General features: G+C 39.1%; 2 protein-coding genes across 2 annotated transcripts; one reads left to right on the top strand and one right to left on the bottom strand.

Annotated features, from left to right (window-relative positions):
* LOC8054171 (probable ubiquitin-conjugating enzyme E2 18) lies at positions 371-3,550 on the bottom strand. Its single transcript, XM_002464035.2, has 6 exons — positions 3,327-3,550; positions 3,084-3,187; positions 2,607-2,709; positions 2,457-2,520; positions 783-871; positions 371-706 (listed from the first exon to the last, which is right to left on the bottom strand). Exons 1-6 carry the CDS (start codon positions 3,366-3,368, stop codon positions 611-613), a joined length of 498 nt encoding a protein of 165 aa, XP_002464080.1. The 5' UTR covers positions 3,369-3,550; the 3' UTR covers positions 371-610.
* On the top strand, positions 6,079-10,445 carry LOC8056716 (dual specificity protein phosphatase 1B). Its single transcript, XM_002466623.2, has 5 exons — positions 6,079-6,564; positions 6,971-7,106; positions 8,088-8,208; positions 9,005-9,150; positions 9,967-10,445. The coding sequence occupies exons 1-5, from the start codon at positions 6,430-6,432 to the stop codon at positions 10,002-10,004; spliced, it is 576 nt and encodes a 191-aa protein (XP_002466668.1). The 5' UTR covers positions 6,079-6,429; the 3' UTR covers positions 10,005-10,445.

Raw genomic sequence — 13,337 nt, 5'->3', positions numbered from 1 at the left:
CAGATTGGCGAGTTATGAAATGCTTTCTGTTCACGATAGGTAAAAATTACATGTCGAGGGAGTCAATATTGATGTATGTTACCTACGGCTACAGTTTGTAGTGATATAGCTGAGATTAATCAAAGCACTTGGATAGAATAACTACAGAACTTTGCAATACTCTAACAACAGATATTACACGATCGAACAGCTACTCCCTCCAGTCAAATCGTGTCGTCAAGTAGCTCTACGTCGTGGAGGCCACACGAGCTCTGCTCGAGATGTCTAGCGAGAAGCGCTACCGAGTTTTTAGACTTAAGTGTACCTAGAGCTTGAGCTGGTGGATCTGTAGCAGACTGCCAAGCATTTATGACCCTCGTTTCAACTAGAAGGATTCAGAAATCTTGCATTTCTATCTGTTCCGTAAATTGACACGATGTAAACATTATTCTATATACCATCGGACGGTGTAAGGATCAACAAGTACAGGACCTGACGCTGATGCACATTCATTTACAAACCACGAGAGCATGTTAATTTCTGGTCAAATGCGTCGGTTTGAAATAAGCCTAATCATCTCCCATGTAGTCTGGCAACTAAATGCGGAGTCACAGGACAATCAGGAAACCCATCACACAGTGTCGTCATGGAACCACCACCTGGTCTCCTTCGGTGATCTCCCATTGCGACAGTTCCTGACATAGCGATCATTATCGGCTGGGCGTTGCTGCAATCAGATCATGCATTGTAGTCAGAAAGCAAGATCCACAGATTAACAAGGATACGTAGAGAAAATATGTAACCTTTGCTGGTGAGCTGGACAGCATAGATAATATGCTGATACAGATAGAACTGACAGTCATCGCTGGGGACCACGAGTCATACAATATATCTGTAGGTAAGTGAAGGAATATATAGTTACTAGAATGGCTCTTTCATAACAAAAAAACTGAATAGAGATGTCATCTATCAGGGATTAGTCTTACTTCCAAAAACAAAAGCACAGTAAATGTTACAAGTTCCATCTTCTGCAGTACTCAGGATACAAAAAGAACTCTAGCACAGAAGACATTTTCAATTGTTCCATGCTAGCTAATTTAAATAATTTAAGCTAGAAAAGGTAGATCACATTGGTAATTAAGTCGATGAGGTAAAAGTAACTAAAGACTGAAAAAAGAGGTACAACATGACATAGTTCTTAAGGCGTCGCCTAGGCGTCCAGGCGACCCCCCAGCGCCTTGCAAAATGCTCGCCTAGGCGAGCGCCTAGGCGTTCAGGCAGTGGTGCATTGTCATGCCTCGCCTTTACGCCTTAAGAACTATGCAACATGAAACGGATGCAGGTGTATACAAAATATATACTTGCTCTAGAAAAAATAACCTCAAGAGGCCAGTGATAGATACCAGTAGTCATGGAATCATGGTTAACACTCATATTTCTAGGAATTTCGTGGCATGGCCAGTGGACCAAGCTGGAAAACAAGACAATAGTGTAACAAAAATTCTCTATAACAGGTGCAGCATTCCAACAAGCTTATGCTGTTCATGACGAAATGCCCAGCTAGTATATTATTGGGCTTTAATAGAATCATTTTGTACTTGAAAGTTTTAATCGATATTACTAGAATTATTGTCAATCAAGGTTGGATTACACGTGACAGCTTATATAGAAGAAAACGATGGACATGAATTGCAAAGATAACCTATAACTCTAGCTTAGTCACATTCCTAATCTTAACTAACAGGTCAGATATAACTCCACAGATGAAGGGCCATTCGAAACTAGGGCCTTGTTTAGTTCCCAAAAAAATTTGCAAAATTTTTCAGATTCTCCGTCACATCGAATCTTTAGACGCTTGCATGGAGTATTAAATATAGACGAAAATAAAAAACTAATTGCACAGTTTAGTCGGAATTGACGAGACGAATCTTTTGAGCCTAGTTAGTCCATGATTGGATAATATTTGTCAAATACAAACGAAGGTGCTACAGTATCGATTTCCCAAAAAATTTTGGAACTAAACAAGGCCTAGGAAAAACAGTAACACACAAAATGGTCCAGGTGGTTAGCAAGGGGGCAAAATCAATGGGTGCAGGATAATGCATACCAATCAATGGTACTGATCATGGCACCATGCCAAGTGCAATGTACTTTAGCATGCCGCATATGTCGTACGTGAGAATACGGTCAAGGTGTTCGACTAACATCACGAAACAGACAGCTTACGAAAAGAGAGGCCATTTAGTTGAAAGGACGGACTCATAATTTCCCCTAAGTGCGCCAATTTTTTTTTACAGAATGGTAGATATGAAATGGCTGGTTTTAACATCAGTCATGACCAAGTTCACTAGAGATCAGAGAAGACATCAATGATGAGCAGACCATGGCACGAAACTTTATTCTAGTGCTGGTGAACTTAAAATACAAGAGTTTGTTAAAAAAAATGTCAACAGGGAAATAGAAATTAATAATCGTACCTAAACATATGTGTCCGTTGCTGTAAATGTGTGGATGCATCGGTGCTGGATGCAGAAATATAACCTGCAACAAAGGAAAACAACATTAAAAAAGAAGGCACTAAAACCAGATGCACACATAATAATCAATCGGGACTGCAGATATTTGACCTGAGGTGCCTCCATGGGATAATGCTCGGGGAAATCCACCTGCAGCTTGTAGGTCTCGCCCGTGTAGAGCGTGCCTGGTGCCCCGGCTACATCGATGACCCACCTTTTTTTTTGTTGTTTCATTCATCCACCATTATTTTTCCATTCATTTAGTTTTTCTTTCGTCCAGGATCACAAAAAACACTAGAAAAATTCTACTGAAACCCGCTTGGAGAAGAATACGAGGGACAAATAGTAAAGAAACCAACATCTACACGCCCAAGACGCACCCAACACGTCGTGTCTCGGGTCAATCAGGACGCGGAACGTGCTTCGCAGTTTCAGCAGGACTAACCTGGACTCGCGAACAAGAAAACAGTAGCCAAGCATCGAGCCACCCACGGAGAAAGGGAATCTAAGAGACCCCGCAACGCAGGGATTGCCGGTGACTGGTGAGAAGGGGGATAGGAAAGGCGGCGACGGGGGAGGAGGGGGCACCTCTGGAGGTTGTCGGTGACCCTGTGCTTGAAGCCGGCGGGCGGGCTGACCTGCCACTCCGCGAGCTCCTTCTGCAGGCGGCTGCACGCGATCTTGCTCAGGGCCTGCACGCGCAGCACCCATGCGCACCCGCACAAGGGGTTGGGAACACAGGAAGATCAGTCAAATCGAGCGGCGATCTCGCACGCGGCTGGATCGGATGTGCGCGATCGGGACAAGGTCCAGGGTTTGTTTGTTTGTTACCTTGCGGGACGGGGACGACGAGGAGGAAGACGGGCTCGCCATGCCGCGCCGGGATTGCTGCGGAGCGGAGGCGGAAGAGGGGGAGAGGAGAGGAAAGGTATCTGTGCGCCGTGCGGCGCGGCAGCGGCAGGGGCAGAGGCAGAGGGCGGCCGCTGTGTTGTATTCTGTTGGCTGGTGTAGAGATGGTGGTGGGGCGGCAGCGCCAAGAGAAATGGGGAAAACAAAGGAAGACTTGCGGCCTAATTCTCTGGGCCCAGTCGGTTTGGACTCCAGCTCTACAAAGCCTTTCTGAAAAACTGATCCTATGGTATTTAGGCATTGTTTAGATTAAAAAGTTATTAGAGCCGTAACATTTTTGTTTTTATTTCATAAATATTATCTAATTATAAAGTAACTAGACTTAAAAGATTCGTCTCGCAATTTACACTGTGCAATTACTCACTCCGTCCCAAATTATAAGTCATTCTAAGAATCTTGGAGAGTCAAAATTTTTCAAGTTTGACCAAATTTATATAGCAAAATAATAACATTTTTGGTACCGACCAAGTATTCAGATTCTTTGTTACTTATATTTTCATAGTGTACCTATTTTATGACGTAAATCTTTATATTTTTCTCTATATTTTTTGTCAAACTTGAAAATGTTTTGACTTTCCAAGATTCTTGGAATGACTTATAATTTGGAACAGAGGGAGTAGTTTTTATTTTTATCTATATTTAATGCTCCATGCATGTGCCGTAAAATTCGATGTGACGGAGAATCTTAAAAAGTTTTTTATTTTTGGATGAACTAAACAAAGGCCTTGTTTAGTTCACCCCAAAAATAAAAAACTTTTCAAGATTTCCCGTCACATCAAATCTTGTGGCACATGCATGGAGCATTAAATATAGATAAAAACAAAAACTAATTACACAGATCAAATTTTTCTCGAACTTAACTAAATTTAAGAATATATATTAATAATATTTTTAACTTCAAATAAATTTAAGTCACAAAAAACTTTAAATAAATTTATTATGAAGATAGATTCAATGTTCAATCTAATAATAACAATTATATGCTATAGATATTAATATTTTCTTATATATTTAAATAAATTTGAATATATCTAACTTATCAAATGGGAATGACGGTTAAAAATAATGGAGAGAGTAGTTTAGGTTTAGTCGAGACTCCCAAGATCCATAGACAACAAAGATGGGAATTTAGTTATACCTTTGGTGAAAATTAAGAGGTAAATTGCGTTCGGTCGCACTCGTGCCGATTTGTACATTAATTTGCTCGAGTTTATATTTATGGATATTATAGCCATTTTTTATAATTTTGTTTTTGCATTTTTTATTGTTTCCGTCTTTCTTTTTTTGGTGGGATATCCCATTTTTCTATTTGATTGGTATTCTGTTTTAGGAGTTCAATAATACAACTTAGCGCACCGCACCGTTTGGTGGGATATCCCATTTTTATACTATTATCATCTCTATGCATCCAATACAATTATAATAACTTATTATGTTTTGGCAGTGTTGCCGTATCAGGCTGGTGTTGTATCAGCGTATAAAGTCATATCTTTTATGTATCAATCAGTGTTCAAGTTGGGTTCTTGTTTTTCCGTTTTGGATCATAATCATATTTAACGATATGTTTCTGTTTTTTGGATTGATTTTGATGTCCTTTAAATCCCATGTTGTTTCTAATTAGCAACCTTTTTGAGTCAGTTTCATTTCTTCTAGTTATGAGTCATGCATCACAAAATGTCAAGATTGAAACATTCCACTAACATGGTTGACATAGCTCCGACTTTAGCTTCAGTAGAGAAGCCGGAGGAACCATATCAAATACTAAGACGAGGTGTTTTTGGAAAGAAATGAACTCATTTTCGAGTGAGGAGTTGGAGCTATAAAAAGTGATTCCTCTTCACGTGCTCGGGCTTTTTCGGGAAAACATTTGAGGAACCGAGCCAAACAAGCCCTTAGTGTCAGATTAATCACTTAAAACTGATGAGGCTAAGATTCATCTTAGAGGTACCACTGAACCATGATGTGAGTGAGAGTTCAGAAAGGCTCTCTATGCTGCCAAGACAACTGCTAGTCAGAGTATTAAAGTTAAAGTCAATGTTGCAAAATGACAATTTATAGTTAAATGAGTTCTCGCAGTGCACAAGAAGATTCAGAACAAAGAGACATGTCTATGCCTATGTGTGTTACTCTTTTTTTACATGTTCATCGGCTATGTCTGCATAACAAGTGAACGAAAAGCGTATGTACTCCAAAACTCTAGATAGAGGACTGTTTTTCTAACACAAGTCAATTATTTTTGTTGGTGTCGTAAGCGTATGTACTCCAAAACATCTCATATCTATATACTCCGTCTTTCCTAAAAAGAATATCATTTTTTTTATTTTTAGACATGTTATTTGACCATGTCTTATTCAATTTTTTTTGTCTAAATATCATTTATTTTGTTATGAATTATTTTAGCATTAAATATACATTATTAATTGTTTATTTATTTAATAATTTATAAAAAAATAAATAAAATAAACGATCAAACATGATGTAAATCAAAAATATTATTTTTTTGACAGAGGTAGTACATCATTTCGAAATAAATTTTGAACTGTGGAGTTGCAATTTATTTTGGAACGGAAGGAACCATAATTGATAAGCTAACGGCACAGCAACGTAACGGTTGTAACGGCAGTCGCAAGGAGAAAAAGAAAAAAAATTGTAGTCGCAAGTTTTTCTAGTGACGACGGCCGGAGAATTTCGCTAGCAATCGGTGGCCCAGAAAGAATTTGCTAAAAATGATTCACCGCCAGATATCGTCGATGCCTCGTTCGTCGTTCCCCATCATCACCGCCATGGATTTCTCCTAGGCTCCCCCATCCGCTCGGCTCGCTTCCCTCCTCCCCACTCTCTCTGATCCCGTCGCACTTCCCTCCTCCTCCTCGCCGCCGGCCCCCCTCTACTCGTCCGACTACCGTTTCCTCGTTCCCCCTCTCCCTTTTCGGTCGGCAACGATCATCGTCGGCAGCAATCATCAGGGCAAGCAATTCCTCGATTTCCGCCCCCCGCTCTCAGCTAGCGCAAGAGGAGCGACGCGATGTCTATGCCGGAGGCGGGGCAGGCCGCGGAGAGGGATGAGCAGCAGCAGGCCCAGGTGATCAAGGCGCTGATGCAGGGCATCTGCGCCGTGCGGTACCGCAAGGCCGATAACACGCCCTGCCCCATCGCGCAGGTCGGGACGACGGCTCTATCTTTTCGCTCTTTCCCTCTCGATCTAGTTTTCTGTTTCGTTTCTTGTCGGTCCTGTGACGCGTGAATGGATTAGGCGACGGATGGTCTTTGGCGCGGGAGACTGTCTCGAGGACATTGATCGCCCTTTTGTTCTGTGGTTAAGTTTGAGGATAATAGTGCGCCATTGATCTCAGATTTGGTTCAGTGTTGGTTTCGCGAATGGAAAAACTCGAGCTAATTAGTTGGGAAAGTGTTTTTCTTCGACAAGAAGAGATCCCCCAATTCAATTAAGTCATGCTAATTTGTTCTTTTAAGGAGAAGTGAATTTTACTTTTCTACCATAGTTAACTGTTGTTTCAAAATTGTTGCATATGTCTAATTGACACCTTTTTTTTTTTACCTTGTAGGGTCTCTACTTGGGATCTGTTGGAGCAGCATTCAATAAGGAGGCTCTCAAGAGCTTGAACATCACCCATATCTTGATTGTTGCAAGGTCGCTGGACCCAGTATTTCCAGCTGAATTCAATTACAAGAAGATCGAGGGTAAAATTTCCTCAGCTTTCTTTCTTTTTCCTCCCTAATTCTTCACAATTTTTTTATCTTCAGAAAGGTGTTGTGAGTTCACTGTACATAACTTCCATATTTTATTCTTGTGCTTGGAGCATTTGAAACTTATTCCACCTTTTTTTAATAAAAATACTGCAAAACTGCAAACTTATTTGTCAAAATCCAGAGTCATCATGCCCTCAGAAATTGACAGTGTCTGCATATCAATTACTCATTGGTGCCGGGCCCTGCGCCCCTGCGGCCCTGCCACAAAGAGGAAATAACTTTCCATGTGCACTGCACGAAATATTTGCAAACTAGTACAAAGGAAATAGTTCATTTAAGCTTACATCTTGCACAAGATCTGATCAAAAAACCACATGTGCCATCTTCACTCTTCAATAACCACCACAGTGGCCAATTGGGCCCCATTTTCTCTGGCTGTTTGATCAAATCTTCCATAGCATGTATTCTGTGGATTTAAAACTCACTCAGAATTTTTTTTAGTTTAGTCAACAAATGTGTACAGTGTAGTTTACTAAATGCTCCAGTTCAGAGGAGCACCAAAACCATGAGTCCGTGTTGTGTTAATCAGCGTTCTGGTGTGAATCCTTTGAGTTTGTGGTGTGCTCGCTAGCATACGGGAATGAAGTATCTTCGGCGATTTCCGCACAAGGTCTGTCAGGCTCATATGGAATGCTGTGTTTCTATGCTATTGATATGCAGGCAGCAGGTCCACCCTGCTTGTTTTGTCAAATATTACAGAATTATGTTTTTTGATCAAATTGTTTAAAATGAGTATTTGTACAAAATTTTAAAAAAAATGACATGTGTTTTATTATGATAGTTTTACAATAACAGTGTAGTGTTTGACAGTTTTGTCAGTCATTGATTTGCCTGATACCTTAATTTACCTCATTGTTTCATATCCAAGCTTCCATGCACCACTGAGCCATGCGTTTTGTTTAATGAATGCAGTACTTGACAGCCCAGACACTGATCTGTTAAAGCATTCTGATGAATGCTTTAGTTTCATAGATGAAGCTATAAGCTCTGGAGGCAATTGTTTAGTCCATTGCTTTGCTGGGCGGTCAAGGAGGTAATGTCTCTCCCGTTTAACTAGTGAAATGCTAACTTATATTAGCACCAACCTGTCATAATTTGGTATGAAGTGCTCTTATATGTTCAATTCAGTGAACAAGACAAACATGTGGCAAAAGGGAAATAGCTAATCTGTTTCAGTGCCGCGTATTATTTCATACAACACTCAACACCTGCAATTTTTGTTTTCTCGATCATGGTTTGTCTCCAGTATATCATGTTCCATATCTTAAACGTTAGATTAGAATTAACAATGGTGCCTACTGCTGGGTAGCTCTGCAAAAAAGGTCGACGGCACTTATGAAAATCAAAATATTTCCTGTGTCCAGCATGGCTAATTAGGTCATAACTATCAAAAGAGTTAACATCATATAAGTGATATATGTGGCCCATTAATGTGGTATGCCACTGCGTTCAAATTTTGTGCAACCCAAGTGGCTGATTGGCTAAGCTGCTCAGTCTGATTACTAAGGTTGGTTGTTTTGAGACCAAGTTCAAAGCATTCACAGCAAACCAGTAGCAGCCAATCTAAAGGTTTTAATATGAAATTTTGATATGTTTGATATCTTCAACACATCTAATATGTTTGATACCCTAGAATGATGTTTACACTTAAAAATATTTTATATTAGATGAAATAACATGTTCCTTATCTTAAGTCAATTTAGTAAGAACTCATAATATGTCCCTTAACCTACTGTAGTTTCATGTAGACTGTCTTAATTCATAAAGTCATATTGCATAGCATTACTTTTTTTTGTTTCCCACTAAGTTATCTTTGTCAAAATGTTCAGTGTGACAATCGTTGTTGCATATCTCATGAAGAAGTATCAAATGAGCCTCGAAAGTGCCTTGTCGCTAGTTAGAAGTAAACGACCTCAAGTGGCTCCTAATGAGGGGTTTATTTCCCAGCTGGAGAAGTTTCAGAAATCCTTTCAAGGTAAAACACAAATAGTTGCCTTTGTCCTCCTTTATGTTAAAATGGTTTCGGAGCAAGGCGACATGTGTATCTTGGTTAATGAACTTCTTTCTTTCTTTTTGCTGTTGATTACCTTTAATTCTATATAAGCCTGAGCAACACATTTGGTACTTGGTTGTCATTGTCCACTAGTTTTTTGCTGGATGCTGTAACCTGCATTTGCAACTTAACTATACTATGGACTGCAACCTAAACATTTGTCTACTAGCCTGTCATGAAAGAATCCCGGGAATGATGAAAATTTTGTGAGAAAATACATTTGAGATTTGAACAACATCACAACTATTGAGTCAAAGGTGTTTTATCTAGTTGAACAGCTATATGAGAAAGGTTCTGAACATGCACAGTAGTTGTCCACGTATAATTTTGAGTTCTTCAGAAATGATACCGGTGCTATCATGAACCTATCATTCTGTTAAGTTTGATCTGTATGCAGATGATTTCTTCTCTTGATTTTATGTCAGGTTTCTGTTTCATTGTTATTTTGCATTTCTCTATGGATTAGCTAAACAACGTTAGCTGTCAACTATTACAAAAACCTAGTGGTGCAAATACTTTTTTCAGCATTAGTTTGTTTCTCTCCAAGTTGCATAGAAAATATTGGGCTAGTAGAAGAAACAACTGACTATGTAAATGAACAGAAAATAAGAATGCACATAGAGTCTGTTGTAAAACTTCTGTCAGTGTTTCATAATACGTGCATGGCTTATAGTTTATCAGAAATCCAACCTCATTAGTTGACATAATCTCACCTGTGGAACTTATGTTTCTGTGCAGTGGAGCAGGAACGGAGAATGCAATCTGTGCAGAATTAACTCATTATATTATAATAGGTGTAGAGGCCTTATATGTTGTGAATGCATATGCGTTGTCAAGAGCGTCCTGACTGCGTATTATGTCATCTGGATAACAAGCAAGGCCTTGGCAAACTGGTGGTGGTGGGACTCCACTGCTTTATGTTGTAAACAGCAAGTGACGTTGTTCCTCCATTGGGATGCAGTTTCTCTTCTAATGGGTAGTATCATATATAGAGCTGCAATTAGCACTTCATGAACTACAACATCAAGACACTCAAAGAAAAAGCCTGCTCATGTCACCAAGCTAAACAGACACTAGGATGATGGTGCTTGATCCGGTGTCTCGTAGATTTGTGCTATGTAATCATGCTTGATTTTTCATGTCACTTGTTTTTGTAAACCTGGGTTCCAAATATTGTGAAACATCCTACAATCTCAAAGTCTTCTTTTTTACAATGATGTCACCTATCATGATCATAAACACATGCGTGCCACATATGCACGTCCATTAGTAGATACATATGAAAGCGAACTGATCATAGATCCATGCGGTGGAATCTATCCACTTAAGTTCAAGTTCCCGACTTGACATGGGTGTTTGTATTTTCTTAGATTTATTTCATGATTTAACGACGCTACACTTTTAGTGGTAGGCAACGTATTCGTCGACAGCGAGGCGCCTGGGGTGAGTTTGTCAATCTCGAGATATGCTAATTCAATTCGGTTCTTCGAAGGTGCTCCTAGGGATAGGGTGTATGTACGTGCGTTCATAGGGGTAAGTGTGCGCTCATATATATATATATATATATATATATATATATATATATATATATATATATATATATATATATATATATATATATATATATATATATATATATATATATATATATATATATGAAAAGAAATGTTTGTTGTCATCTCCATGCTACCTTATCTTATTATTAGTTTCCATGTTACTTCTCATGAGACGTGCTAGAAAAGAAAAGATAAACCCTAAAACCTCACAACAGAAAACATGTCCCCAATTTAACAGACATAAGATCATTGTCATAATAGCCATTGCATCTATCCTATTATCTTATCCTCAAAAAAATCTTATTCTAGAACAATTATCCACCCCTATCATTATGAAGGCCAATGTCAACTAACATCTACCATGCATCTGATCCTATAAAACGACCGATCGTTGCAACTACACCACAAATCAAGAACCAAACCCTAGAAATCCAAAACCACGAAATACACCATTAAAGGAGAGGATTTATTGGACATTTGCCTTGCACACACCCAGGGGACCACTCCACCGCCAAAATCCAACCTCTCCTGGGCATGGGGGTAGCGGTAGATGACAGCGTCAAGCTAAGCCATGTGCAACCCGAAGGGACAGAGGGAAGAAGAAGAAAAGGGTCCGCCAGTAGCAACTAATGTTTAGTTCATGTGAGGGTAGCTTTTGTGTTACTAACTTTAGACCTGGTTTAGTTGAGGAGGTAAAAAGTTTTTGGCTACTATAGTACTTTCGTTTTTATTTGATAATTATTGTTCAACCATGAACTAACTAGCCTTAAAAGATTTATCTCGCAAATTACAGGCAAACTGTGCAATTAGTTATTGTTTTTATCTTTATTTAATATTTCATGTATGATTCGATGTGACGGGAATTTTTTTAAAAAAAATTATATTTTGGGGTAAACTAAACAAGGTTATTATTGTTGTCATAACGTTATAGTCTAGATGAGTAGTCTATAAATGGATATAGAATAGGTCTGAACACTGAAAAAATTCATTCAAAAAGAACAACTACTCAATCATCAATCCCACTTTTCTCCACCAATATTTTTTTTATTCCTTATGGGTAGTTCATAGCCTTATGAATAGTTTTTGCTATATACGTCTATATGAGCTAGTTCTACAATATACTCTCTCCATTCATTTATCTTCTTCATCTAAGCAAAAACTTTTTATTCAAAAATCTCCTTCATATTAGTTTGGGACTTACCTATAATAATTCCCCCTTTGCTGCTCATTGGCTACCACTTATCTGCATTTATTGTTGTCTCTTTGCTACTTATTGGTTGTTCCTTGCCTAAATGCAAAGTAAATGTTTTTGCTCTGCTCCTTGGTAATTGCGTCAAAGGCTAAGACGATAAATGAACGGATGGAGTATTCAGCTAGCCTATATAGAATATATTAAGTTCTATAAACTGCTTTTTGTCTACATTGTGGTTGCTCTAACTTAGTATAACTCATTGTCTCGCCCTGTTAGGCGCGATGGCGCAACAATATAGGCACCATAGGAACGCCACTTTTGCACAGCTAGGCTAGCGCTACCACCCTAGTGTCCCTTGTTGCCCCAACATCTTCTTATCGTGCCATGGTTCGATAAAAAAGCTAGGGATATATTTGGATACATCATACATGTAAGTATTTTCAAAGTACTAGAGAAATACTATGGTTTTCGGAATACTAGTTTTCAAAAATTATTTAATGTTTGGATAAAATAAACTTTGTAGTTCCTAAAACCATGATTTTGTTAAAAACTGTAGTCTTTTTGGAGTTTCAAAAACTACACTCATAATCTTTTTTTTTTCTAAACCATGTTTTTATATCTCTTTGACTTACAACTTCATAGTTTTTATGATACCATAGTTTTCGAAAACTACATCACCCAAACATGCTCCAGATCTGCAAAGACCTTTAAAACTAGGTTAATATTATAATATTGATTGAAAAGGGTTGAAGAAATTATCTGGTCGGCCAGGTACACGCATGTACATGATGCAAGTGGCGGCTGGTGAGTGGTGATACCATACTTATCTTCAAGGCTTCGACATTTATATTTTTGGTTTGGGAGGCACTTAAAAGACGATAACGCGTGGTCCACATCCATTCCAGTAAATCTTCCCGACTGTTTAGTGGAAAAAACGGGATGAGCATGGGCTCCACCGTTCTTTTTCGGCAGGGAGACAACTGCCATGCACGTGAGCATGATGTCTAACGTGTACTCCGATATTTCACTGCCGACCGAAAGACTTTCACGTGAGTATCTAGTTTCGATCGACTTCTTTCTCTCGCGATTCGCGAGTCATCAATGCCAAGTGCCAAGTGCCAAGTCTCAGAGATTGCAAACTCTTGTGCCAAAGAAAGGCTTAAACATCAAAGGCCGGCCAAGATGGCATGCATGAACCGATGTCTTGCGCATATATTGGAACCAGGAAACTCATATTAAGGGCTACCACACACCATACCATATCAAATATGAGGCCTAAACTTAGAAATTGCATACGGCGAGCACCCTGCCATTTACCCACGAATTTAACATGTAACCAGAACTTAGTCCAGCGTACCACA

The sequence above is a fragment of the Sorghum bicolor genome, chromosome 1, assembly GCF_000003195.3.
Source record: "Sorghum bicolor cultivar BTx623 chromosome 1, Sorghum_bicolor_NCBIv3, whole genome shotgun sequence".
NCBI lineage: Eukaryota > Viridiplantae > Streptophyta > Magnoliopsida > Poales > Poaceae > Sorghum > Sorghum bicolor.
The sequence above is the reverse complement of the archived record's forward strand: the minus strand, read 5'-3'. Positions and strand labels throughout refer to the sequence as shown.